This window comes from Protopterus annectens, chromosome 7.part1, assembly GCF_019279795.1.
Source record: "Protopterus annectens isolate FY-2018-M chromosome 7.part1, PAN1.0, whole genome shotgun sequence".
Classification (NCBI taxonomy): Eukaryota; Metazoa; Chordata; order Ceratodontiformes; family Protopteridae; genus Protopterus; species Protopterus annectens.
In genome coordinates this window covers 42,482,768-42,510,599 of record NC_056740.1, presented here as the reverse complement: position 1 = coordinate 42,510,599, position 27,832 = coordinate 42,482,768, and the positions used below count along the sequence as shown (strand labels likewise).

At 40.9% G+C, this 27,832-nt stretch overlaps 1 protein-coding gene across 2 annotated transcripts in view; it reads left to right on the top strand.

Moving 5' to 3' along the window:
- Positions 1-27,832, top strand: part of KHDRBS3 (KH RNA binding domain containing, signal transduction associated 3) — a 1,441,609-nt gene that overhangs the window by 815,674 nt on the left and 598,103 nt on the right. For both annotated transcript variants that reach the window (XM_044078538.1, XR_006365708.1), the window contains exon 5: positions 27,135-27,274. In XM_044078538.1, the coding sequence (XP_043934473.1) occupies positions 27,135-27,274 (140 nt within the window). The remainder of the gene's footprint in view (positions 1-27,134; positions 27,275-27,832) is intronic.

The window sequence follows — 27,832 nt, the reverse complement described above, 5'->3', positions numbered from 1 at the left end:
AGATGTGCCACATAAAAACTCTTTCTGACTACAGTGGTAATGTGGTGGTCAAAAGAGAGGTTGCTATCAACCTGTGTTCCCAGATCTCTTACAATGCCTTCTGTATTCAGTGGACTACCATCAATGTAGTAATTCATGGGAATCGAGTTTTTTCCCAAAGGGGCTAATTTCACATGTTTTGGCATTGAGCTTAAGGCCATGGTTCTGACAGCAGTCGTTGTTCTCAGTGAGACCTTTCTGCAGGATGTCAGCATCACTTTGGCAGTTAATAATAGCTCCCAACTTGCAACCGTCTGTGAACTTTGTCAGCCAGAGTCCCTTTGAATTGGCATGGACTTCAGAGAAGTAGATACCCAACAGGAGAGGACCAAGGACTGAACCCTGTGGGACTCCATTCGTGACTCATCAGCAGTCTGACTTGGAGTCAGCTACTTTCACACTCTGAGTTCTATCCGTGAGCCAGTTTGCAACCCACCTAGTGATATAGGGGGTAATGCCTAGCTTAGTGCGTTTTTCTGTGATTCCTGAGTGGGGAATGGTATCAAAGGCCTTGGCCAGATCACGGTAGGCTGTAGGAACCACCTTGGCTTCATCCACAGCTCTGGAGACTGACTCAAAGAAGTCGACCAGCTTGAGCAGGCATGATCTACACTTCACAAAACCAAACTGTGTGGGATCCAAAATTTAGAGAGTCCCTATATCCTTGTTTATTACATCCATGGTGATGCGTTCCATAGCTTTGCATATCAGACTTGTCAGGCTAATGGGACAATAGTTCCCACGGTCTGTAGTCAGTCCTCATTTGTGGAGAGGGATGACTGTAGCAGTGTGCCATTCGGTAGGGACAAAGCCTGAGGTGAGGCTGTGACTGAGCAGGGCACACAGGTGTGGTGCCAGTTCACTCTGTAGTTCATGTTAAACACAGCCATGGATATTGTCAGGTCCCATAGAAGCTGTATTCTTGGCCTTGGATAGTGCTGTTTTAACCTGGGCAGCAGTAATACTGGTATTGTGATTTGTCCTTTGGGAGTAGAGAGGGGTAAAGTTAGCACTGAATCTGTTGGCCAGTATACTGGCAATATCTGTTGGCTCAGTATAGGTGGTACCATTGTGCAGAAGCTCAGAGCAAATCTGGGTATTGCCACAGAGATTCTTTACATAACTATAGAAGGCTTTGTGGTTGTCTTTACTACCTGCTGCAATTCTGTTTTCATAGCTAGCTTTAGAGGATTTGATGAGGGATCTCAACTTTTTGGGACTTCACCTTATTCCGCATCACTTTCTTCCTTCCTTCTGTTGTAAAGTTTGTTTATGGCAGGGGACCACCAGATTAGCTTCCATTTTTTGGAGGAGAATGTATTGGTTCTATTGGGTATGGCGACATCCATGCATTTGTGTACATGTTCATACAGTGCATTGGTGTATGATTCAGCGGTCATGCAACTAACTGTATAAAGATTTAGTATATAACTTCTGCAGGTGGGCTTTCCTACTGAAAAAGAAGAGTAAGTAAATAAAAACTAAAAACTAATAAAAACCTCTTTGTGAGGTACTTTTGTGGCTTCTACAGCTGTTGAAAGTGTCTAATGAGGTAAATGCCAAATGGGGCATTGTACTCGATTATTGGCCTAATGAGGGAAGAGTATAGGAAGACAATGACCTCTTTTTTCCTGGATGCAAAACCCTTAGTAATGAGATGTGCCACATAAAAACTCTTTCTGACTACAGTGGTAATGTGGTGGTCAAAAGAGAGGTTGCTATCAACCTGTGTTCCCAGATCTCTTACAATGCCTTCTGTATTCAGTGGACTACCATCAATGTAGTAATTCATGGGAATCGAGTTTTTTCCCAAAGGGGCTAATTTCACATGTTTTGGCATTGAGCTTAAGGCCATGGTTCTGACAGCAGTCGTTGTTCTCAGTGAGACCTTTCTGCAGGATGTCAGCATCACTTGGGCAGTTAATAATAGCTCCCAACTTGCAACCGTCTGTGAACTTTGTCAGGCAGAGTCCCTTCAAATTGGCATGGACTTCAGAGAAGTAGATACCCAACAGGAGAGGACCCAGGACTGAACCCTGTAGGACTCCATTCGTGACTCATCAGCAGTCTGACTTGGAGTCAGCTACTTTCACACTCTGAGTTCTATCTGTGAGCCAGTTTGCAACCCACCTAGTGATATAGGGGGTGATGCCTAGCTTAGTGAGTTTTTCTGTGATTCCTGAGTGGGGAATGGTATCAAAGGCCTTGGCCAGATCACGGTAGGCTGTATGAACCACCTTGGCTTCATCCACAGCTCTGGAGACTGACTCAAAGAAGTCGACCAGCTTGAGCAGGCATGATCTACACTTCACAAAACCAAACTGTGTGGAATCCAGAGTTTAGAGAGTCCCTATATCCTTGTTTATTACATCCACGGTGATGTGTTCCATAGCTTTTGCATATCAGACTTGTCAGGTTAATGGGGCAATAGTTCCCAGGGTCTGTAGTCAGTCCTCGTTTGTGGAGAGGGGTGACTGTAGCAGTGTGCCATTCGGTAGGGACAAAGCCTGAGGTGAGGCTGTGACTGAGCAGGGCACACAGGTGTGGTGCCAGTTCACTCTGTAGTTCATGTTAAACACAGCCATGGATATTGTCAGGTCCCATAGAAGCTGTATTCTTGGCCTTGGATAGTGCTGTTTTAACCTGGGCAGCAGTAATACTGGTATTGTGATTTGTCCTTTGGGAGTAGAGAGGGGTAAAGTTAGCACTGAATCTGTTGGCCAGTATACTGGCAATATCTGTTGGCTCAGTATAGGTGGTACCATTGTGCAGAAGCTCAGAGCAAATCTGGGTATTGCCATGGAGATTCTTTACATAACTATAGAAGGCTTTGTGGTTGTCTTTACTACCTGCTGCAATTCTGTTTTCATAGCTAGCTTTAGAGGATTTGATGAGGGATCTCAACTTTTTGGGACTTCACCTTATTCCGCATCACTTTCTTCCTTCCTTCTGTTGTAAAGTTTGTTTATGGCAGGGGACCACCAGATTAGCTTCCATTTTTTGGAGGAGAATGTATTGGTTCTATTGGGTATGGCGACATCCATGCATTTGTGTACATGTTCATACAGTGCATTGGTGTATGATTCGGCGGTCATGCAACTAACTGTATAAAGATTTAGTATATAACTTCTGCAGGTGGGCTTTCCTTCTGAAAAAGAAGAGTAAGTAAATAAAAACTATTTTATGTTTTCTGTATAGGAACCATCTGAGGCTCTCTGATGCTTCACAGGTTTGTGACCGTTCCCTTCTGCTAATTAACATAACAGGCTACAGTACACCATGTCACCATCCATAAATGCTATGCATAAACTGAAAGTACTAGTATTTACAAATTGCTATGGCATGATTTTGCATTCAACAACCATTGCAAAGCTGTAGTTGTATAATTTGATATTATCACTGATATCGCTGAGAGAAATTCAATTTCATAGGTTCAGTTCTGTTTATTTCTGTGCTGAGGTTCAAGTCCCATGACCATTAATTCTGGATTTGACATAGCTTTGTATGTCAGGCATAGATCGCCATGCAACTGAGTAGAGCTGGAGTTTTTTAAGCATATGTCATCTGTTTGAGACCCTTGATCCTCTTGGTGAGATACGGCATTGTATTCTATGATGGGCCTGATGAGGGATGAATAAAACCCTTCGTGATGAGGTTGGCTATGTAGAAGGTCTTTCTAACCACTTTGGCAATGTGGTTTTCAAAGGAATCAACTTGGGTCCCCAGGTCCCTAATAACTTTCTCTGTACTTAATGGGTTTCTGACTATGTGGTAATTTGCACCAGTTATCTGTCTCTGTGAGACCTTTTTAAGGATGTTTGTGTTAGCTGGAGAGCTGATTATGGCCTGTACCTCAAAAAGTATATACCGAACAAGAGTGGTCCCAGGACAGAATCACTCTGTGGGTTCTGTCTTTGAGCCAGTTTGCACCCATCTTGTGACATAGGGGTTTATATTTAAGCTGGATAGCTTATCTATGATGAGGTCCAGATAGGCTGTGTGGACTACCTTCCATTCATCTATGGCTTTGGTGACTGTTTCAAAGAAGTCAGCCAGGTTCAAAAGGCAGGATCTGCCCTTGACAAAGCCGAACTGGGTAGGATCTAGTGTCTGTAGGTCCCCAATGTCTTTGTTTATGAGCTCCATGATGATCCTCTCCATAGCCTTGCAGACTAAGCTAGTCAGGCTTATGGGGCAATAGTTTCCAGGGTCTGTAGAGGCTCCACCTTTGTGGAGTGGGACCACTGTTGCGGCACATATCCTGTAGTGAGGCTGAGATTGTATAGCTGTTTTATTTGAGATGCTATCTGGTCCCATGGAAGCAGTGTTTTGCTTTGGAGAGGGCAGCCTTCACCTGAGCATCTGAGATGTTTGGGAGGCAGCCCTCTGGTCTGTGGGTTCAGTGTATTTTTGTCATTTAGAATCAACTCAGAACAAGTCTGGGAGTTGCATCCCAGGTTTCTAACATAACTGAAAAAAGCCTTATGATTGTCTTTGGTGTCCTGTTTTTGCTAGTACTGATCAGAGATGCCTTCTTCTGTTGTACAGTTTATTTATGGCAGGGTTCCACCAGACTGGATGCCTGCCTTTGGATGATTGGGTCTTGGTTTTGTTTGGGATATTTCACTGTGGTTTTCTGGGCTTATGGTCTGATCTTACCAATGAGGGATATACCCCATGTTGGTAATGATCAGGTCTAGTGACTAGTTGTTCCATAGCATTTGAGTTTATAATTTCCAGGAATCTTTGGGCCAAGGTGCTGGGGCTTGCAGTCAATGTTTGGGTTTTGAGGTATAGCCTGGTAGTGCTGGGGTGCTCTCTGGAACCTTGAACCAGGTTTCTGTCACTACACAGATAGCATTACCCTTAGTTTCTTGTTTCTTGTACTGTCTATCCAGTGGTGACAGGTGCAAGCTGTCATGTCATCCCAGGCTGACAGACACTGGATCCCCTTTGAATGACACCAAAATTTTAGCCAATTGTTAAAATCGATCATTTTGTCCGATGTCTGTTTTGGAGGTCTCTGTTGCTTAGGTAGATTTTTATTTAGAGCCTCCGATTATGTTTTTGTGTATTTATGTGTTTGGTTCACTGATGTGGTGGGACTATGTGATACTGGAATTGTGTTGTGTGATTGAACCTGTTTGAAACTGAATTTGAGACGGACCAATAGAGGACAGGGTAATCTATGGTTTAATAGTGCTAACTGGTAGGATTACTTAAAATGAGAATATGGTGTTTAAATTGAGAGATAGAGCAGTTCTAAAAAATGGCCTCACAGAAACTTACAAACAGTTCAAGAACAGCAAGCCTGTAACTGAACTTTTTAAATCTCAGAAAAGTGGGAAAAAGCAAGATTTTTTGTTTTTGTTTTTCAGAGATAGCAGAGGTTAACAAGTATCAACAAGTTATAAAGAGTGCTAGGCCAAAGACAGATAAAATGCAAGTTTTGAGAAAACTATTTTAAAAATAAGGGCAAACAGGAAATTCAGTAAACAGCTCTAGGTTGTGCTCTAAATACAGTTACTAATGCAGAAATCAAATTTAGCAAGCCAGAAAATACTCAAAATAAGGAAAAATACTTAAAGTCTCGAGGAAGATGAAGGAGTTTTGGAATTGACCCAGAATGGCCAATAAAACTACAGTTTCAAGTCAGTAACCAGCAGGCAGGCTGCTCAATGAACTTACAAACAGTTCAAGAACAGCAAGCCTGTAACTTTTAGTTTTTGTTTTTTCAGAAATAGCAGAGGTTAACAAGTATCAACTAGTTATAACAGTGCAGTAAATGAGCCAAAGACAGATAAAATGCAAGTTTTGAGGAAATTCAGTAAACAGCTCTAGATTGTGCTCTAAATACAGTTACTAATGCAGAAATGAAATTTAACAAGCCAGAAAATGCTCAAAATAGGCCTGCCACTGATCAACAGAAAGATTTTCCTTTAGCCCAAGCACAAAATTTTAGCCTTTTAGCAGGAGAAAACAGTGTTCCCTCCAGTGGTCAACATATAAGAATCTTCAATAACACACCAACAGAATTAATTCAACAAAGAACATATCTACAACTACATATCTCTTTACCACTCCAGCTTGCTCTGAACTGATTTCCCCCTTAATTCTAACTATTTGTGTATATATATATATAGAGTCTTCTGCTACATAGTTGTAGACCAATGAATTTAAGATTTTATACAAACTGTTTAAAATCTTTATACAGTAATCATTTGCTTTATTATACATGCTATTTGCTATTACATCTTATATTTCATTCCAGTTTGTGTCTGAAATTGATCATATTTGCTCAGTATTTTACTCAGGTAAACAAAACAAAAATAAAATAAATAAAACTTTATAACTGAAAAAAAAATAATTTCCTTTTTGTGTGTGCTGGTAAATAAACAGCAATAAAAAGCAAATGCAGATGGAGCAAAAGTAGAAACTGAACTGAACACATGGTTAGTTTTAACAGAACAGCATATGGTTGTTGTTTAAATGTCAGCATTATGTCCTGCACTAGTTGAAATTGAGTTTTTTTTTCTTCCCCATGATAATACGTCAGGAGTATTATACTGGATGTCACGAGATGACTATTCTGGGTCCGAATTTAGTAAGCATCTGTTTCTGCACTGGTTGTATTTTAGAGCTTTCTTATCAAATAATATCTGTTCTGTGAAGTATTTGTGGTAGACAGTTGCTAGAATGTTTTGCAGTTTGAAGAACCCCAAGTCTTTATCTAGCTGTTCTACAAAGCAACATCTAACAATATCTAAAATATTCTGTCTAAAGCAAAAGTATTATAATATATTAACAAAATACACTGGTACATTTCTAGCTGCAAAGCAGACATGTTTTGTCCAAAAAAATATGTACAAGCATATTAATTTAAAATCAATATTAAGAGGTTGAGAAATGGACATGGTAAGATCGCATGCATTTAGATTAACACAATAGCAGAACCACACACATCTTATTCACACTCTAGGACAATCTTACTACTTCACAGTTTGGAATTGCTGGTGTGTTATAATGATCACTAAGAAGGGGAGTTGCAGGGATTGCTAATGAAAACATGTAATCACCAGTTTTTCCTTAAACCCAACCCACTGTAACTTACTGTACAAATCTGTATGGAAGTTTTTGCATTTTTTTTGTGGTTTCACTAATAATTTTCTTTGGAAGTATCTGCATCAGCTTTTTGAGTTTTAGCATATGAATATCCTTTAACAATGAAGATAAAACTGACAAAAACATTAATTATTACTTTAGCTATTTGAACAGCACTTTATCTGAATTTGGCTGTGTCATACCATATTTGATGTAATACATCAATCAATTTATATAAGTATAGAAGGTCTTACATGTTGTCCTAAATTTTATATGATGTTCAACCTACTGCTGACATTGTAAAAGAGAATCTACGTTGTGCTCAACGTGATTTGACAAACGTATCCTGCTCTAACCCTTAAATTAAAGGTTGTAAGGAATGTAGTGAATTAATGAAATTATATAGTTAAGTCTTATTCGATAATTAATATTACATAACGTGGTGCAGAACAAGATGTGTTCAGTTTATTTTATTTTGTTTTTCTCATGCACACATGATGTTCACTGTCTACTTCCATATATTTTTCTCTACTTTCTACTTTGTAAATTATATTAGGAGTCTGCATTGTCTAATTTATGTCTATTTAATATTGTTTTATTTTACAAAGCATGTAAAAATCAAGCCAGTTTTTGTATTAAGGACCAATGACATTTTTATAACTATTTATCTCAGGAGACTCTAACTGAGTTTATTAGATGTGTTTAAGTGAATGTCTGTCTTTAATTTATAAATTGGAATATTTATTGTTTGTAAAATTTACTCAATATATCCATTTTCACCTGTGTTTCATGATTCACGATTATTTATGTTTTTTAACACTGTTTGTTACTTACAGTAATTACAGCTAGTTTCAAATTATAAACAATGTGATTTACTTAGAACTGACACAGTAAGAATAAATTCTGTGATGCAACCACTTATGATTGTTATGAAAGGAACAGAACATTTTGCGGACTTAATCTTTACAAACCCTAATTGGGCTACCTTATTTTCATTAAATGGACTGACGGAAATAACCATTGCCCTATCTGAATAACAACAGGAGACTGTAGACATTAAAAACAACAAATAATGTTTTTTTATTTCTTTTCACAGATTTAGATAACCATAGCAACATTTTTCACAGCAGACAAGTTTTCTGATTTGTATTAATGATCTAGAACCAGCAGAGCTCAGTTGAAATGTACTTTCACACCTATGTGTGAGGAGTATAATTTAAAACTGATGAAATTCAGGAAGGCATTTAGTGATATTATCCATTTTTATTAACATCACACTTGAGAGTGCATCATTGATGATCGGCTATGACTAATTTGTGCTTTATACCATTCAGTTCAAAAATGAGAGGTTGTAAGAATGCTTTGTTTATGTGATTTTGTGGCATATCCTCTAAGTAGTTTCATTTTTAAAATTCTGTTGTGTCTCTAGATGCATATTTCCTCCCAATGATTTTAAAAGTTATGACAGAACTGAAACTTAACCTGGGATTCAGAAATACTAATTGGGAAGCGTAACACAACCATTTCCTGGTCACAGTACGCCTTTACAATTTTGAGCCCCCTGACAGTGGCACCAGTGAATATGCTGGTCCCACTAATCAAGCTGCATATGACTGTGGCAGTCAGGGAAGCAATTAATGCTAGACAGCCATGTAATCACCCCTGCAGAATTAGTTAATGCTAAACAGCCATGTAATCTCCCCTGGAGAATTAGTTCATGCTAAATAGCCATATAATCTCACTCTAAAATAGCCATGGCTCTAGATTTATGCTGCCAAGTGATTCACAGAATTGCTTGGCTTTATAATTTTCCACTATTAAAGAAAAATCTGAACACTGTCAGGCAATGGTTGCTACCCATTCACTCCTACAGAATTCATAGTGGAGGTAACGTGCAGGTAAGTTCATTGATGATGTGGGTTGGGGAGTATGTTAGTGCGAACATGTGTGTGGACATTTCTGTTAATGGCTTTAAGGTCATGAATAAACCAGGATGAATGTGTGAATGTTTGAACGTGTGTCTGCCTGAGCGGTTGCACTTCAAGATTAGGAAGGGAATCAGGGGTCTAGATGTTTGTGTGCATATGTTTCTGTGTGTCTGTGTGTGGAAGACTAATGGGTAAGTGTTTCCATGATAGTGGATGACTGCTGGGGGCTTAAATGGTGTGTGTGTGTGTGTGTGTGTGTGTGTGTGTGTGTGTGTGTGTGTGTGTGTGTGTGTGTGTGTGTGTGTGTGAGGGGTTGCCAGTCCAAACATCATGCATAGACTGTCAGATATGATAGTGCTAGTGTGAAACAAGGGTGATTTAAGAGATATGCTGACGAGCTGGTAATGATGTCTTTCTAATTGTGGCTATAGCTGTCTCTAAATCATGTTATCTCATTTTCACATAAATTAGTCTACCTATGGTAAATTCACACAAGCAGTAAGAATCTTTCTGTATCTTTGGGTTGGTAACTAATGCAAGATCTTTAGCATAGACATTGTAATATAAAGGAAAATGCATTCTGGTTTTACTTAGCAAGCTGAATAGAACATGCTTACATAATGTTAGTCACTTTTGGAAGTAGCTTCAAGTTTCATAGGTTTATAGGTGTGTATTAGCCTAATGACCACAAGGGCCTGTTTAGGTCTAGCCATGTATCCCAAATCTCTGACAAAAGCTCTGTTACCCTTGATAAGTGTAAGCTGGTGCTTGAGAGATGAAACATTTAGAAGTGGGAAACATTTTGTGTTCCTCATCCAATTGTCCAAGTTGCACTTGAATTGGGTTAGGGAGGAGCTGTTCTCAAAATGGATGGAGAGCCTGTTCCAGAGAAGGGGTAGTCTCTGGGGTACATACCTGTATCCCTAGCAGGTCCTAGTACATCACAGGCAATGTTTAAGTCTTTAGAATAGGTAATTCTGGTGCTGTTTGTTTTGTGGATATGCAAGAGGTCAATCAGAGTGTGTCTGACACAGCCTTGTATGCTAAGCATAGATCTCCCCTCAATTGCCAGTAGGAAACAGAATATAAGGATATAGCTTTGAGGAGATCTGTATAGGACATGTTATGTATGTGCTATGTTCTTTTAGTGATAAACCTCTGTTGATGTTCCAGTTGCTGGCTTTGCCTTGTTAGGTACACACCAAAGGCATTGTACTCAATAATAGGTCTGATGAATGCTGAACATAGTTTAACAATGACCTTCTTGGATCTAGATGCCATACCTTTGTTTATAAGTTGCACAACATAGAATGGTTTCTTCACTGTTGTAGACACAAGACGTTTGAAGGCTAGATTGCTATCTGTGTCCCCAAGTCCCTGATTACTGGGTTGACTGTTAGGGATGTGTTGTCAAAATGATAGTTACCAGTGGTGGATGACTTCCTGAATGATACTATTATGCATTTCTTGGCATTTATTTTTAGTCCATGACTCTGACACAAGTTATTTGTCTGTGTTAGCCTTACCTGGAGATCATTAGTGTTGGTGGGGGATTCTGTGACTGTTTTTATTTTGTAATTGTCTAAAGATATGGTCAGCCAGAGGCCCTTGATATTGGCTTGACTTGTGAAAACTAAATGCCAAAAAGGAACAGTGCCAGGACCAACCCTGAGGTACTTTACTTGTGACTGGCCTCTATGTAGAGGTGGACTCCTCAGTTCTAACTTCCTGGGTCCTGACTATGAGTCAGCTGTCTATCCACATAGTGACATAAGGGTTCATACCTAATCTGCTGAGTTTGTCAATATTTGGGTTGGGCATTGTGTCAAATGGCTTGACTAGGTCAAAGTAGGCAACGGGAACTGTTTTGTCTAAAGAGGTACATCTCATGTCATTTACAACCACATAGACTATAACTGGTTCATACTGGTACTTGTGGTTCAATGACCGGAGTGCATGCATAATGTGTCATATCCTAGCCCCTGGTAAGCAACTGACTGTGACTTCCTTCTTACTCAGCCTGGTGAGAGGGACATCAGTGTGTCTCACAATGGAGTCTCCAATGTCCAGAATGTTAGACTGCAAGCTGGTTTCTCTTATGGACTTAGAAGTAGAGGCTCCAAGAGATGTGGTTCATAGGATCATAGGAGGTTACTAGGCTAATGGTTCTGGGGCCCTTACAAGCCTTGACAAGAGTTTATCCCCAAAAAGAAACCTCAGTCAGCACCTACCACCTCTGTCATTGAGGGACACAGGTGGACCCCCTGGGACAAATTTGTGGTTTCCCATCCACTCATCAAGATTGCACTTGAAGATAGTCAGTGAGTTGCTTTGTTTGATGTGTTTGGGAAGTCTATTCCAGAGACGGGCCAGCCTCTGGAAGACAAACTTGTCTATCCAGCAGGTTTTGTTGATGTCGCATATTAGATTCAGGACTTTTGAGTGGATAGTGAATGAGAAGTTAGACTTACAATATGGAGCATTTCTAGTAGGGCAGGGTCTGAGAGTGCCTTGTTGGTGAGACACAGATCACCCCTGAGCAATCTGTACGATACCAAGTAGAGTGATTGTGATTTGAGCCTATCTGCATAGGACAGGTGTTGGAGGCCATGGATTCTCTTTGTGAGTTATTTCAGTGACCTTTCCAGTTGATGCAGCTGTTTGGAGAGGTACAGCCCAAATGGGGCGTTATACTCAATTATTGGTCTAATAAGGGAGGAGTATAGAGAGGTAATAACCTCCTTTTTCTGGATGCAGCCCCTTTACTTATGAGATGAACCAAGTAAAAGGCTTTTCTGACCACTGCCACTACATGATGTTCAAATGTGAGGCTGTTATCAACCTGAGTGTCCATGTCTCTCACTACAGGTTGTGTGCTTAAGGGGTTGCCGTTGATGTGGTAATCGGTAGGGGGCGTGTTTTTGCCATATGGTATGATGATACGTTTGTTTTTTGCATTTAGCTTGAGGCCATGACTTTGGCACCAGTCATTACTTGCTGTGTGACCCTCTTGCAGTATGTTAACATCATTTGGGAGTCAGTGACAGCACCCAACTTACAGTTGCCTGCAAACTTGGTCAGCCATAGACCTTTTGTCTTTGTCTGGACCTCTGAGAAGTAGATGCCAAACAATAAGGATCCCAGGACAGATCCCTTGGGAACTCCACTAGTGACAGTTCTGCTATCAGAAGTGAAGGTGCCTATTTTGACTTTGAGGGTCCTGTCAGTGAGCCAGTTGGCCACCCACTTATGTGTTGATGCGGGTGTTGTTTTGAAATTGCATTTGGGGCTGCTCAGGGTATTTGTTGTGTGTACTTCATCGAGGAAGTGTTTGGGGTTTGGGAAGTTTACATTTGAAGTGTCTCAGCATATGTGGGTCTATGTGTTTGCTTTGCACTCTGTGTGATTGTGCAGAGTGTATACTACTAACAACCCGATTACCATTAGGTATGCTTTTATGGAACAGCTTTGCCTGCAGTGACATTGTGTAAATACATCTTTCACATACCATATCAGTTTGTTTGAGAATTAACTAGTTGTCAGTAAACATGAGGCAATTTCTACATTGCTTCAGGATGCTCTTATCTACCAAGCTGGTAACAGAGGTAGTGGCAAAGTTCATATCTATGGTAACAGCCCCCATTTTTATCAAGTAGAAGGCTACAGTGAGAATATAAAGTAATCTCAGGAATAGCTGATTTGCAAATCTAGACTAGTTGCCCTGTGTGAATGTGGATTTGCATATCTGTATCCCAAATACACTATGAAAAAGAGACAGTACCATGATTAGATTCTAATGTGTTGTCCTCTTTTCTGAAGTACTGGGTACTAAAATTACATTCATGTGGCAAAAAAGACTTCACCTGGTTATGTTTTGAGTGGTTTATGAATAGGAGTGTCAATTGTAAACTACCTGGTTGTTTGCAACATACAGGTGTTGATGATCAATAAGTCTGCACCACACATTAACAGTGCCCATAATTCACACATCTGACATAAGAGGCATCTATATCACTGCTCCCTACATGGTGAAACTCATCAGGGTCTCCTAGTTGGTAAGTGTCATCACTGTGGAAATTTGATGCATATAAAACCATACATAGTGAATGCACCACTGTTCTCTATATGTATTTCAAGTGAGGTATGATACCAAACTGAGTCTTTGTTGATGGTGTCCATATGGAAACAGAATAGCATTACAGAACACCAGTCTAATGATGCCCACTTACAAGGTTGAAACATCATTAAGTTTATGTTCAGCTGACAGAAAAGCCTGGTTCTGTTCCCTAACTACATCTAGCTGGGCACTGCACTGAACCTCAGAGATAGCCTGCCACCTGTCTGTAGCACACTACATGCATTTAATATGGTGATGTGAAAGCTTGCAGCCCAGCTATCCATCGTGATAAGCTCAACATCCACCACAGCAACACCTGACATAGCCAGCACATCAGTATCATCCAGGAATGGCAGTAAGGTCAAGAGGGTAAGCAACATCTGCAGTGCAGGCAAAGCTGTGACGTCTAGTCCAGCTATATCGGTCCTAACAAGCACACAGTGACAGTGCAGTATCACGCATATTCAGAGATGATGCTTGAAATACACTTAGCAGCCATGCTGGGCAGTGTATGTCATACTGTGTATCATGCACCTCAACATACACCACACTGGAGGGAGTGTGAAGTGGGTGTCATTGTCATTTGCATGTGCAGAAGAGTCACGGGGCTCAATGACAGATTTCTGTTAATGCAACCTGGGAGGCAGTGCATACCAGTAAAGTGGAGACAGGGATACATTTGAAGTTTGTACTCATAGACAGTGTCTCTCTCTCTCTCTCTCTCTCTCTCTCTCTCCCTCTGTCTGACTGGGATGGGCTTTGACTATGTGACTTTCATCTCAGGTGACTGATCTAGCTTGATGTGGCAAGCCTAGCCTCCCCATGTCATTGATGGTGTGGTGCTACAGAAACATGATCTGAATGGAATATTCTGCTGGTGTGCTCTCCCCCCTGGAGGCTGGCCGTTTTTATCATGTATGATGTGGGGTAGTAGTGGTATACTTCAAGTATCACATGTGTGGACCATAAATCCTATGAAGACCTCTCAATTTGACTACCCCCCTTCCATGATCATTAGCAACTCAGTTGGAGAGGACAGTGGAGACAGAACTTGAAATTCTCCATATGTGGATATGACAGTAGTTTATGCACAGTAGACAACAGACCCCATGAGACAGATCATGGAATCATTTATGGATTGCATGATCTCACAGAAGTCTTGGCAGTACTGGTTCACATCCTCATAAATGTCAATCAACACACCAGTTAGCTATGCACATCTGCTGATTTATCCAAATGCTAGCCACATATCAGGAACCAGATATGCATGTGGCACTGATACCCCTGCTCAGTTGTTATAGAGTGGATATACCCACATCAGATGTAGTGTATCTGTACAGCTTCATATGGAGAAGTGCTGCCATAGGGGTGTTACCACCATGGACATACTTAGCATGCATGATGCACAGTGTCTAGCTCAGCTTTGGGTGAGGACATTAGAGAACTTGGCATAGCTCCTCGTGGTCCCCTGCAGAGTTCCTAAGTCAGCAGAGAGCAGAAAAAGCAACTTTCCTGATTCTAAGTATTTTTTAAGCATTTTTATTGCTTTTTTCAACCTTTTGTGCATTTCGACCACTGTTTGTGCTTATATTATTGTTATATTACCTGTTTTCTCTGTTTTTCTGAGCTTAATTTGTTGACTGCACTTCTTAGCTTAAGTTTTGCTTATAAGTTAACCAACAGGCTAATACACTCAAGTGTACTAGCCTTTGATAGCATTTAGTCGAAAAACCAAGCATTTACTGTATTTTCTGTCTGTGTGTGTAAAAAAAATTAAAAAGAAACAAAAAATACTTCTGCTTTCCTAACTTTCCTAGCTAGTTGTTCCAGTGATCAGATTTGCTGATCCCTGGGCTTTGTATTTGGTTCCTGTGTTCCTCCATTTTCTTGTGTGGCCAGAGGGAAGTTTCTTTACTCACCAGTGAGAGTGGGGAGTACTGAGCTGCCTGTTTGTCCTCAGAGGAGTGGTTAGAGACAGCAACTGGTAATTCATTGGCCATTTTGGGTCATTTCCTGCTTTTTCCAGCCCCTGCTATAAAGCACGCTTTGGCAGGCTTTTCTGGCATTAGAGAACTTGGCATAGCTCCTCGTGGTCCCCTGCAGAGTTCCTAAGGCAGCAGAGAGCAGTAAAAGCGACTTTCCTGATTCTAAGTATTTTTAAGCATTTTGTATTGCTTTTTCGACCTTTTGTGCATTTCGACCACTGTTTGTGCTTATATTATTGTTATATTACCTGTTTTCTCTGTTTTTCTGAGCTTAATTTGTTGACTGCACTTCTTAGCTTAAGTTTTGCTTATAAGTTAACAAACAGGCTAATACACTCAAGTGTACTAGCCTTTGATAGCATTTAGTCGAAAAACCAAGCATTTACTGTATTTTCTGTCTGTGTGTGTAAAAAACTAAAAAAAACAAAAAAATACTTCTGCTTTCCTAACTTTCCTAGCTAGTTGTTCCAGTGATCAGATTTGCTGATCCCTGGGCTTTGTATTTGGTTCCTGTGTTCCTCCATTTTCTTGTGTGGCCAGAGGGAAGTTTCTTTACTCACCAGTGAGAGTGGGGAGTACTGAGCTGCCTGTTTGTCCTCAGAGGAGTGGTTAGAGACAGCAACTGGTAATTCATTGGCCATTTTGGGTCATTTCCTGTTTTTTCCAGCCCCCTGCTATAAAGCACGCTTTGGCGGGCTTTTCTGGCATTAGAGAACTTAGCATAGCTCCTCGTGGTCCCCTGCAGAGTTCCTAAGGCAGCAGAGAGCAGAAAAAGTGACTTTCCTGATTCTAAGTATTTTTAAGCATTTTTATTGCTTTTTTGACCTTTTGTGCATTTCGACCACTGTTTGTGCTTATATTATTGCTATATTACCTGTTTTCTCTGTTTTTCTGAGCTTAATTTGTTGACTGCACTTCTTAGCTTAAGTTTTGCTTATAAGTTAACCTACAGGCTAATACACTCAAGTGTACTAGCCTTTGATAGCATTTAGTCGAAAAACCAAGCATTTACTGTATTTTCTGTCTGTGTGTGTAAAAACTAAAAAAAAAAAATACTTCTGCTTTCCTAACTTTCCTAGCTAGTTGTTCCAGTGATCAGATTTGCTGATCCCTGGGCTTTGTATTTGGTTCCTGTGTTCCTCCATTTTCTTGTGTGGCCAGAGGGAAGTTTCTTTACTCACCAGTGAGAGTGGGGAGTACTGAGCTGCCTGTTTGTCCTCAGAGGAGTGGTTAGAGATAGCAACTGGTAATTCATTGGCCATTTTGGGTCATTTCCTGTTTTTTCCAGCCCCCTGCTATAAAGCACGCTTTAGCGCGGAGTTGCCACAGGAGCACACAAGAGCAGCAGTTAATCAAGGTTAAACTATTCGGGCTACCTAAAGTCCACTCTTCAAATTTTCCCTTAAAACAGCCTTCCCTGAACTGTACTGCTGATCTAACCAGTGTATTCTATATCTAAAAAGCTCAGCTCTACCTGATTCCTAAGTAGAATATTCTCTATCTGTAAAGCCTAGCACTTGCTCCTAAAGTACGTTTTTACTTGATATAGCACTTTTATTATACATAGTACCCCACCAGCCAAAAACCCCATTCGATCACCCACATCCCCCGGAGTCTTTTAAAGTCCTTGTCTATTCCTTCTAGCATGTCGAGGGATCAGTTGCTAGTGTCCTCTCCTGCTAAGCTGGTGAATCTGGGAATATTGAGGCAATGTTACAATTGTCTCATGTACATGGACAACCCTCTCCTTCTCCCACAAAACACAAATACATGCGAGAGATGCAACTATATAGCCAAACTGGAGGCTGAGCTCTCTCAACATAGGACTGGTAAGACCAGACAGGAGGAGAAGGTAACCACACACACCACAAACCCAGTCTCACATAGTACTATCACAACTTCAAATCATACACATAAATACACAAAGACATATTCGGAGGCTCTGATCAAAAATCTACCAAAACAGCAGAGGCCACCAAAGCAGACACCCAAACAACTGCCACCTCAGGACACAACACATGCAACACATAGACCACATAGTCAATGTGCCAAACAGTCACAGCCCTTAAGGCCAAACACAATGCCAGACACACTCGTCATTGGTGACTCCATAGTCAGACACACTGACGTCCCGCTCACCAGATTGAACAAGGAAAAGGTCACAGTAAGCTGCCTGTCAGGCGCTAGAATCCGCCACATAATGCAAGCACTCAGGTCTCTCAACAGCAGGTACAAGTACGACTCTGTCATTGTCCACGCTGGTGTGAATGACCTGAGATGTACCTCCTTGGACTACATGAAAGGAGACATAGAGGAGCTCTCTGATTATGTAGCCCAGGCAGGTATGACCCTGACCTTGAGCAGTATCCTACCTTCACCAAGAATGATGCCACAATACAGAGACAAGATGATCAGCTTTAATAATTGGCTTAAACTCTGGTGTCATTCAAAGGGGATCCAATGTCTGTCTGCCTGGGATGACATGCTGGACAAGCCACGCTGCTTCGCAAGGGACGGCTTGCACCTGTCACCCCTGGGCTTCCGGATATTGGCAAAGGCTCTTGCCACCCCCATAGTGCCTTTTTTAGGCAAGGCTCAAATTCTAAACCTACCACCCTAGAACACAAAAAAGGAAAAAAACTAAGGGTAATGCTGCTCAATGCCAGAAGTCTCAACCTCAAGATACACGCACTCGAGGCCCTACTCAGTATGGAGAACATCGATGTCTGTGCTGTGACTGAAACCTGGTTCAAGGCTCCTGAGAGCACCCCGGCACTATCAGGCTTTACCTCATATCATGCGTTCCGGCCCCAAAATCCGGACAACACCAAGAAAGGAGGGGGGGTGTCTATATTCATCAAGAACACCCACACCTCAAGGTTGGTGGCAACGCTAGATGCATCTGAGACCATCCAGGTGCAATTAACCATAGGCAAGACTGCTCTGCAATTTGTAGCATGTTACAGGTCACCCTCCCAATCTCAGGAACCTCACATAGCTTTCCTGAAAACACTGGAAGGGATAAATGTATCTCCAAACACCATCATACTAGGTGATTTCAACTACCCGAATATAGTCTGGGATCACTACTCAAGCCCCAACACTCTAGCCCAAAGGTTCCTAGAGTTCATAAACTCAAATGCCATGGAACAACTAGTCACCATCCCCACAAGAGGAGATAACATACTAGATCTCATCATCACGAACATGGGGTCACAATGTTCAACACTGGAAGTATACCCTTCACTGGTGAGATCAGACCATAAACTAATCTCACTGGAAGTCCACATCCCGCCCCCACCTGAGATAAAAAAGACCACAGTGAAGAACTTCTCAAAAGCCGACTTCACATTTCTAAAGGCTAGTGTGGTCTCTTTTAGGGCCCCCGAGACTGCAGAAACCATTACTCAAGCTGCTGAATCACTTACAAATGCCTTCTACCAGCACCTACAGGACTGCATGGATCAGGCAATCCCAAACAAAACAAAGACTCTTTGTACCAAAGGCAAGCATCCAGTTTGGTGGACCCCAGCCATAAACAAGCTCTACAACAAAAGGAGGAAGCTACTACAAGATAGAGCAAAATCCTTAAAAGGGAAAACACCCTTGATCATTATAAGTAAAAAATTAAGATCTCTCATAAAATCATCCAAGGCAACTTTTGAGAGAAAAGTCGCTAAGGACTCAAAGGACAATCATAAGGCCTTCTTTAGATATGTTAGAAACCTGGGAGGAAACTCCCAGATATGCTCAGAATTAGTTCAAAATGATGTAAAAATTACTGAACCTACAGACATTGCCAACATACTGGCTGACAGGTTCAGTGCAAACTCCCCCCCAAAAGGTGAGATACCTATACCAGAGAATTATAGCCCCCCAAACATCTCTAACGCTCAGGTGAGAACTGCTCTCTCCAAGGCAAAAAACACAGCATCCATGGGACCAGATGGTGTCCCCGGATGTGTGCTCCATGAACTCAATGAGGAATTAAACCCGCAGTTAGGGCAGCTGTTTAATCTTAGCCTCACCTCAGGATACGTGCCTAAGGAGTGGTGTATGGCAACTGTGGTCCCACTTCACAAAGGAGGTGCCTCCACCGACCCGGGAAATTACCGTCCCATCAGCTTGACAAGCTTGATCTGCAAAGCTATGGAGAGGATCATAATGGAACTCATAAATTAAGACATAAGAGACTTGCAGACTTTGGATCCGACCCAGTTTGGCTTTGTCAAGGGCAGATCATGCCTTTTAAACCTGGTGGACTTTTTCAAAACAGTCACCAAGGCCATTGATGTGGGAAAGACAGTCCACACAGCCTACCTCAACCTGGCAAAGGCTTTTGACACAATACCCCACTCAGGTATCATTGAAAAACTCATCAGCTTAAATGTAAACCCATGCATCACAAGATGGGTTGCAAATTGGCTAAGTGACAGAACCCACAGGGTCAAAGTTGCTGGTGCCATGTCAGACTCAAAGCCTGTCACAAGTGGTGTCCCACAGGGCTCAGTCCTGGGCCCTCTCCTGTTCGGCATCTACTTCTCAGAAGTACAAGCAAACACAGGAGGATTATGGCTGACAAAATTTGCAGATGACTACAAACTGGGCGCCATAGTTGAGAACACATCTGACACAGATATCCTACAGAAGGGTCTTATAGAAACGGAAAACTGGTGCCAGAACCATGGCCTAAAGTTAAACGCCAAAAAATGCATAGTCATACCCTTCGGGAAAAACAAGGTTACCCCTAGCTACCATATAGGTGGCAACCCACTAAGCACAGAAGAGGTTATCAGGGATCTGGGTACCCAGGTTGACAGTAACCTTTCATTTGATACTCACGTTGCCAAAGTAGTTAGGAAGACCTTCTACATTGCCCACCTGATCATGAAGGGATTCACATCTAGATCAAGGGAAGTCATCGTCCACCTGTACTCATCACTCATCAGGCCAATGATTGAGTACAATGCCCCATTCGGAATGTATCTGACACGACACCTGCAGCAACTGGAAAGGCCCCAAAAGTTCCTCACCAAAAGGATAAAGGGTCTCAAAAATATGTCCTATGCTGCCTGACTGAAGGAACTCCAGCTCTACTCAGTCGCTTACTGTCTGCTCAGAGGTGACCTGTGCCTGACATACAAGGCCATGTCCAACCCAGAATTGATGAACATGCTTCACCTCAAAAAATCTAGATCCCTCAGAACTACAAGGGTGGGAGACTTAAACCTTGACACGGTTATTAATAGGACGTGCTGGAGGGACAGATTCATCACCCAGAGACTCCCTATGCTGTGGTACAAAATCCCGGTACATGTGAGGCAGAGCACCTCGCTGGCTTTGTTCAAGAGAAATTTTGACCAATGGATGGGAGATCGCAGATATACCCCAGGGATTATCTCAGTGTCACTGCTTGACAGAGGCACAGCAAAATAATCGGCATAGTATCCTCCAAACTAAAGGGGTGGTGAAAGCCACAAAACTCTGGCTAGGCTTATAAATGCCCTTGGGCAGATAGCCTAGTATGAACCTATGAACCTATGAACCTATAAGTGCAGATCCATCAGCATGGAAATGATCAGTGTCACTATGTCATCTCACTGTGCCTCAATATGTTTTGGTGTTTTCTTCAGTCCCTGCTCAGGTGTATACAATACATTGTTGTCTTCCCACAACCTCTCCAAATAACACTTTAAGTATTGCTTATCCTGTGAAAATACAATGCAAGACATAAGAGCGAATATAAGTAAATGTTGCAAATGTGAACCCCTGTGGTATGCATGCAAGTGGTGGTCATGCAAATTTAAACATACACCACTCACACACCCATGCCCACACCTCCACTGCCACTTTTGATGTTGTCTTCATCATCATTAACCCCCTTTTCCTGTTTTCTACATGTTGTTGGGGTGTCATGTCAACTGTTGCTATGTTTCTGGATTCAGTGCCACCCTCTCAACTTCTAAAGCAGTCATGCCTGACTGTTGCAGGTCTTGTCACACAAACCATCCATCATTTTGTTGGATGGCCTCATTTCCTCTTGCCCTCTTCCTGTCTGTCCCACATTTTCTTCACCAGGTTGTCTTCCACTTTTCTCAATGTGCTCAAATGAACATAATCTGTTGTCCTTGACTTTCTTTGCAACTTGTACTACTTTTGGCTTATATTCTGATGTCCTGATTTCTTCATCTATCCCACAGTGTGCATCCTACCACCCATCTCAAGCACTTTATTTCCATCACTTCTAGCTTTTACAACTTCTGTACCTTCACACCTGGGTTGATGTATCATTCAATAGTACTGGTTGCACCACCATTTGTACACTACAATTTTCAGTTTCTTTGGCATTTTTCTGTCATACATTAACCCTGACAGTCCCCTCTGGTTCTTGCTTTAACCTCTTCTTTCAGACTTCTCTTCTACAGATATTTGAAACTGCTAACCTGTTGCACTATTTTCCCTTCTATCTCAGCTCTCCAGTTATTCTGAATTCACCCATTTGCTGCCATTTCAGCTGGCTTGTCTGTACTATGTTTCTTCCTATGTGCCTTCAGTTTTGCATTCTATTTCTTCATTCTTTACCAAAGTTCTTGATGAGAGTCTGGATGTGATTGCACATTATGTGCATACAGCAGCTTTGTTAATCTGTCCAGTCTAATCTTTTTGCTAATGTAGTCCATCACCAGTATGAGCAGAAGTTGGTTTAGAGCTGAAACCTGATGCACACCCACTCTGAATCCTTCTTATGGTCTGAACACTGCTTGAACTTGAATCAAGCAGTCCTTATACATAGCCTGCACTAATTCTGCTAATATTTCTGGGACTTTGAACCACCACAGAAATGCCCAAATCTGCTTTCTTGTACCCATGTCATATGCTTGCATCAAGTCTAGGAATGTTCATTTGGACTCTTTCCTCCTCTCTAGCTTCTAAACTATCTGCCTCACTGAAAACATTGGGTTGATTGTCCTGCATCCTAATCTGAATCTGAACTGCTCATCTGCTATCTAACTTTCTGTTACTCTGTGTATTTCTGTATTAATAACCCTCTCCAGAACTTTCATGCAGTATGACAGGAGAGTCCCTCTGTTTTACTACATGGTTACTAGTATGCTTATTTTCCAGTCATCAGGGATATATCTTTCTCTCCATACTGCTACAAGTACCCTCATGAGCCAATTCTTCCCTCTCTCACCCAACGCCTTGATCATATCTGCTGTGACCTCATATCTGCTGTGACCTCATCTAAGCCTGCTGCGTTCCCTGACTTCCTTTTCCTTAGAGCTGTTCTTGCTTCTTCTAGGGAAGGCTCTTCTTCATCTTTCATCATAGGCTGGTCTGAGGCAATACAGTTTCTGTGGGGTTTTCTTCATTCAGAAGCTCCTGGAGGTACTCCTACCATCTACATTTGATTTCCTGTGGACTAGCAAATAGGTTTTTGCTAGCATCCATTATGAAGGGTGCTTGACTAATGTCTTACTCTTTCTGCTTTTGTGTTGCTGTAAGAGTTTCTTTGTGTTATCTACTGAATCACTTTCCATAAACTGGTAGAGTGCCTTTGATACAGTGTTCTTTGCAATTTCAGCTCTATTCTTAACCTCTGTGTTAGCTGACCAGTATTGCTTCTTAGCATACCCCTCAACCTCTTAGAGCAAGAAATCTGAACAAAGCCATACATAATGGGGGACAAAGGCCCAAAAATAGGGACACTCTTTAAATATTGCTCATACAAACGCGGAAAGTTGATAGGATAACAGGTTTTGAAATAGCAGTGATTTCCTGTAGGGTATGAAGTCTGAAACTCAAATTCTGTCATTATTTCTGATGTAAACTCTGAGAGTGATTTGCCAATGCTTTACTAGAAAACCACAATCATATGAGAAATGAGCCAAAAGTATGAGGCAAAAATCTGAATGTTCTTCAAAAATCTGTACAGATGAGAGGTATGCTTCTTAGCCTGGTCCATCTTTTTCCTGTATTTTTTCTTTCTTTTGATGGCTTCCTGGATTTGTGCATTCCACCACTGGCTTTCCTCATGTACCTTTATAAGCTTAACCATGCAACTCAAATGTATCCCACAAGTTATTTTTTCTCAGAGGTTATTTTAAGGGGTGTATGTTAGGGCACAATTTAAGAGCTGCTTAAGTTCATCAGAGAAAGAGGTGTCAGACCAGGGGTGAAATTCTGATTTCCCATCCACTAGTCCAGGTTATACTTGAATTGGGTTAGGGAAGTGCTCTGTTTCACATGAATGGGAAGCCAGTTCCAGAGGCAGGGTATTCTCTGAGATACATATCTGTCCCTCCAACATGTCCTATTTAAGATGCAAGCAAAGTTTAACTCCTTAGATATAGTAATTCTGGTGCTGTTCTTTTTTGTGAATATGCATTTGTAGCAGTGTTCCTAATAATAGCTATTCCATCTGACAGATACCAGGACATATTAGGTGGGACGGTAGATATAACAGCTTCTGTAATGTGTGAGTTGGAAGAGATGGCAACTGACATGCCTATTCATATTAGCATTTGTACCTTCTACATTACAGAGTAGTTGTTTGTGTGTGACAGTAGGGAAGCCACAGTATGAGCTATAATAAACAATTTCCAATATAGACTAGAATTCTTATATAGTTTAAATTTTCTGTATGTTTTTAAATCGCTGTAATAAGCTGTCTTATTCTGCTAACAGGAAATACAGTTTCTGTGATGCTGCAATTTTCACTTCCAATTCCAGATTGTCTTGTTTGTTAAAATAAACATGTACACATACACATATTTTAAACCTAGTTATGCTATGAATAGCTATCAGAGTACAATATTTTTATTAATACAACCGTGAAGCTACCAGACTTGGGCACAATTTCGTACCTCAGAGAATACAGAAATTTGATAGCATTTAACATGTACTTTCTAGAACAGGCTGCAATAATTTCTTTTAATTACAGTAAAATAATAAGAAATTATGTAGTTCATAAAGACTAACCTGAACCGAATTCCTTTTCTTTCCAAAAGCCCAACTAATGCTATAAATATTGTTGTTGTAAGTGAGCTTTTAAGTGACCTATTATTTTAGCCAAATGGATGGTCTTTATATACATCGATATGGAGATCTAGCACTTATCCTGCTTGCTGGCAATTATACAATGCCAGGGTTCTCCTCTGGAATGGGATTTTCTCTGTAGGTACAATGTCAAGCTTCCCCTATGTGAATGGGATATACTCTGTAGGTACAATGCCAAGTTTCCCATCTGGGAATGGGATATACTCTGTAAGTACAATGCCAAGGTTCTCCTCTGTGAATGAGATATACTCTGTAGGTACAATGCCAAGGTTCCCCTCTGTGAATGGGATATACTCTGTAGGTACAATGCCAAGGTTTTCCTGTATGAATGGGATATACTTTGTAGGTACAATGCCAAGTTTCCCCTCTGTGAATGGGATATATTCTGCAGGTACAATGCCAAGGTTCCCCTCCGTGAATGGGATATACTGTGAAGGTACACTGCCAAGGTTCTCCTCTGTGAATGGGATATACTCTGTAAGTAGTGTTGCTACATGGGAAGCATTTCAAATCTACCCATCAGTCACTTGATAACTATAAGTCAATTTCTGTTTCAAATATGAACAGAGTTAGTGAATTTTGACTGTCCCCTCCTTACATAGGAAAGTTTCTTTACCCAAACTAAATTGTATTAATTAAAACTTTGAACTATCAGCACCCAATGCCCCTGTCCAGAAGGGACAAGGGTGGAATCCCAGGGATGTATTTTCTATTTCCCATCCAGTTATCCAGATTGCACTTAAAAAGGGGTAATGAGACACTCTGCTTGATGCGGAGAGGGAGTCTATTCCATAGATGGGGGAGTCTCTGGGACACAAATCTGTCCTGCCAGCAAGTCCTGTTGATGTCCATGTGTGCGGGTTACTCGAGTGGAGCTTGACTTGCAGATATGCAGCAGTCCCATCAAGGCAGGGTCCGAGATCGCCTGGTATGCCAGACAGAAGTCACCTCTGTGGAGTCTGTATGAAACAGAGTAGAGGAATAGGGCTTTTAGCCTATTTGTATATGGTAGATTTTTGAGACCCTGGATTCTCCTGGTGAGGAACCTCTGTGGTCTCTCCAGCTGCTGCATGTGCTTTGCGAGGTACATGCTGAATGGGGCACTGTACTCAATAATGGACCTTATAAGGGAAGAATACAGGGATATTATGACCTCCTTGTCCCTGGATGAGATACCCTTACTTATGAGGTGGGTCATGTAGAAAGCTTTCTGTACAATGGAAGCAACATGGTGATCAACAGTCAGGCTGCTATCAATCTGGGTGCCCAAATCCCTCACGACTGACTGCATGCTTAGAAAATTGTTATTAATGTGATAATTTGTGAGAACATCTTTCTCTCCAAAGGGGATGATGATGCATTTTTTTGTATTTAGCTTGAGGCCATGTTTTTGGCACCAGTCATTTGTTTGGGTGAGACCCTCTTGGAGGATGTCTACGTCACTAGGGGAATTGATTACAACTCCCAACTTGCAGTCATCTGCAAACTTGGTCAGCCATATCCCACTGGTTTTGGTCTGTACCTCAGAAAAGTATATCCCAAATAACGGAGGCTCCAAGACCGAACCCTGGGGTATGCCACTTGATATGGGTCTACTGCTTGTGGTGGCTTTCCCTATTTTGACTAGGTGGGTTCTATCAGTGAGCTTGTTGGCTACTCATTTGGTAACATATGGATTGATGCCTAGTTGAGAACGTTTATCTATTATGCCCGAGTGGGCATATCTTTCTCCTTAGAAATTGATGAAATCATCAGATGGAAACTAAAGTTCTAGACCTTCATTCTGACTTAGACAATATTTTTCCTCATTTTTTGTTCTTTTCTTCATAACAAATGTGGTTCTCCTGCAAATTGCTGAGGTTAAATTCAGTAAATAATGACAAACATTTTGAGTATTAGACCTCTTATATCTTTTGGAAATTGCATATTAATCCAAACACTGTTACTCTAGCAACTTAAGAGAAATATTTAAAATCTGTAACTGATTTTGGAAATTTAACCCCCCCATCATACCTCGAAGCATTAAAAGTCGTACTATTGACCTTTAGAAATCATTGCAGGGGGGTCAGAAAGAGGACCACTTTCTTATTTTTCACAATAGATGATCTTCAGATACTAGACTTTATATAGGTAGTGTTTGTGAATCCTTGTATAGATTTAGTCAATGCATTTAATACACTATGTACTCATAAGCAGGTCTCACATTAAGAGGAATATCATAAATCTAAGAGAAGCTAGGCTAAATCTGAGGGCCAAAATCATAACTTAAGCAAGGCTTAAAAAGGCCCTTGTGGTCATTACCCTAGTAAACACCTATGAATCTATAATGCTGTGAATAAATCATTGGATTTTCTTCAGTTTATTTGGACAGCAGACTTCATGTAAGTAGGTTAGCAACAGAATTCACCTTAACAGTGACTGAGAGATAAGATCTAAGATTTGTATATTGACTTTTTGCAGTTTAATTGGACTACTGTTTTAGTGTTAGTAGTGACTGATTGATTGTTGTTTTGCATAAGAAGGCTTTTTTCTCATCTCCTTTAGCCAACGAAAGCAAGATCTGAGGGACTTGTTCATATTATTAATTGATTTGCTGGAATATGTCTTTTGGGTCACTTAGATAGATGTCTTTCTTATTCTTTAGAAAATTTAAATTTGCAGTATAGCCATAACCCAGTTGTGGTACAGTGAGATTATTCTTATCCATCATTAACATGTATGGAAATTTTTGAAGCAAAGTTATATTTAAGAATCCAGGTTTTGCATTTACCAATGTACACTGATTCTTAGCTAAACTGAATAATTCTGACATTTCCAGTAATGCTAGATAAAGAATATTTTCTTGATAAGAAAGTAGGTATTGCATCATTCATTGTGCATTTCCTTTGTTGTTACTGCCCACAGGATTATAATGATGAAATCAGACAAGCACAACTTCAGGAACTCACATACTTAAATGGGGGTACAGAAAAAACAGAGGTCCCAGCAGTTCGCGGGAAGCCTCCCACCAGGACTCGAGGTGTACTAGCACCAGTCATGCCAAGGTAAGAGCAACAGTGTATTGAGCACTTTCAGTCCCTTGCAAATCACGAATGTATAAATCTAATTAAGATCTGTCAGATTACAAAGCACAGGAAATGTAGATTAGCCTCATTGTTTGACACTTTCCAACCGAATAAAAATACTTTGGGGGGTATATTGAATGGGAATGGTTTGTTCAAAGTGAGATGTGATAATTTAAATTGATTAAATCCATGTTTACTATATCCTGCATATTGTAGCAAACCATATACATGTAGAATATAATGTACTATATTTTGTAATGAGGGTCTTAGCCAGTAGTCCATTTGCTTGTGGCAATAGTAGTACGTTTAAAGGTCACATGCAAAAGTATTAAATGAAATACATCACCTGCCTTTAGCACATCTTTGATGGGCTATTGTTTGAGTTTCATTTAAATATTCAGTTGTATTTTGGGAAAAAAACTTTAAAAATCCAGCCAAGTCGGTAGAACTCTTTGTACCATTCTTACCTTGTATTTGGGTACATTATCAGGCGATGTAATGACACATTATAGGGGTCAGAAGTCTGCTGTTCTGACC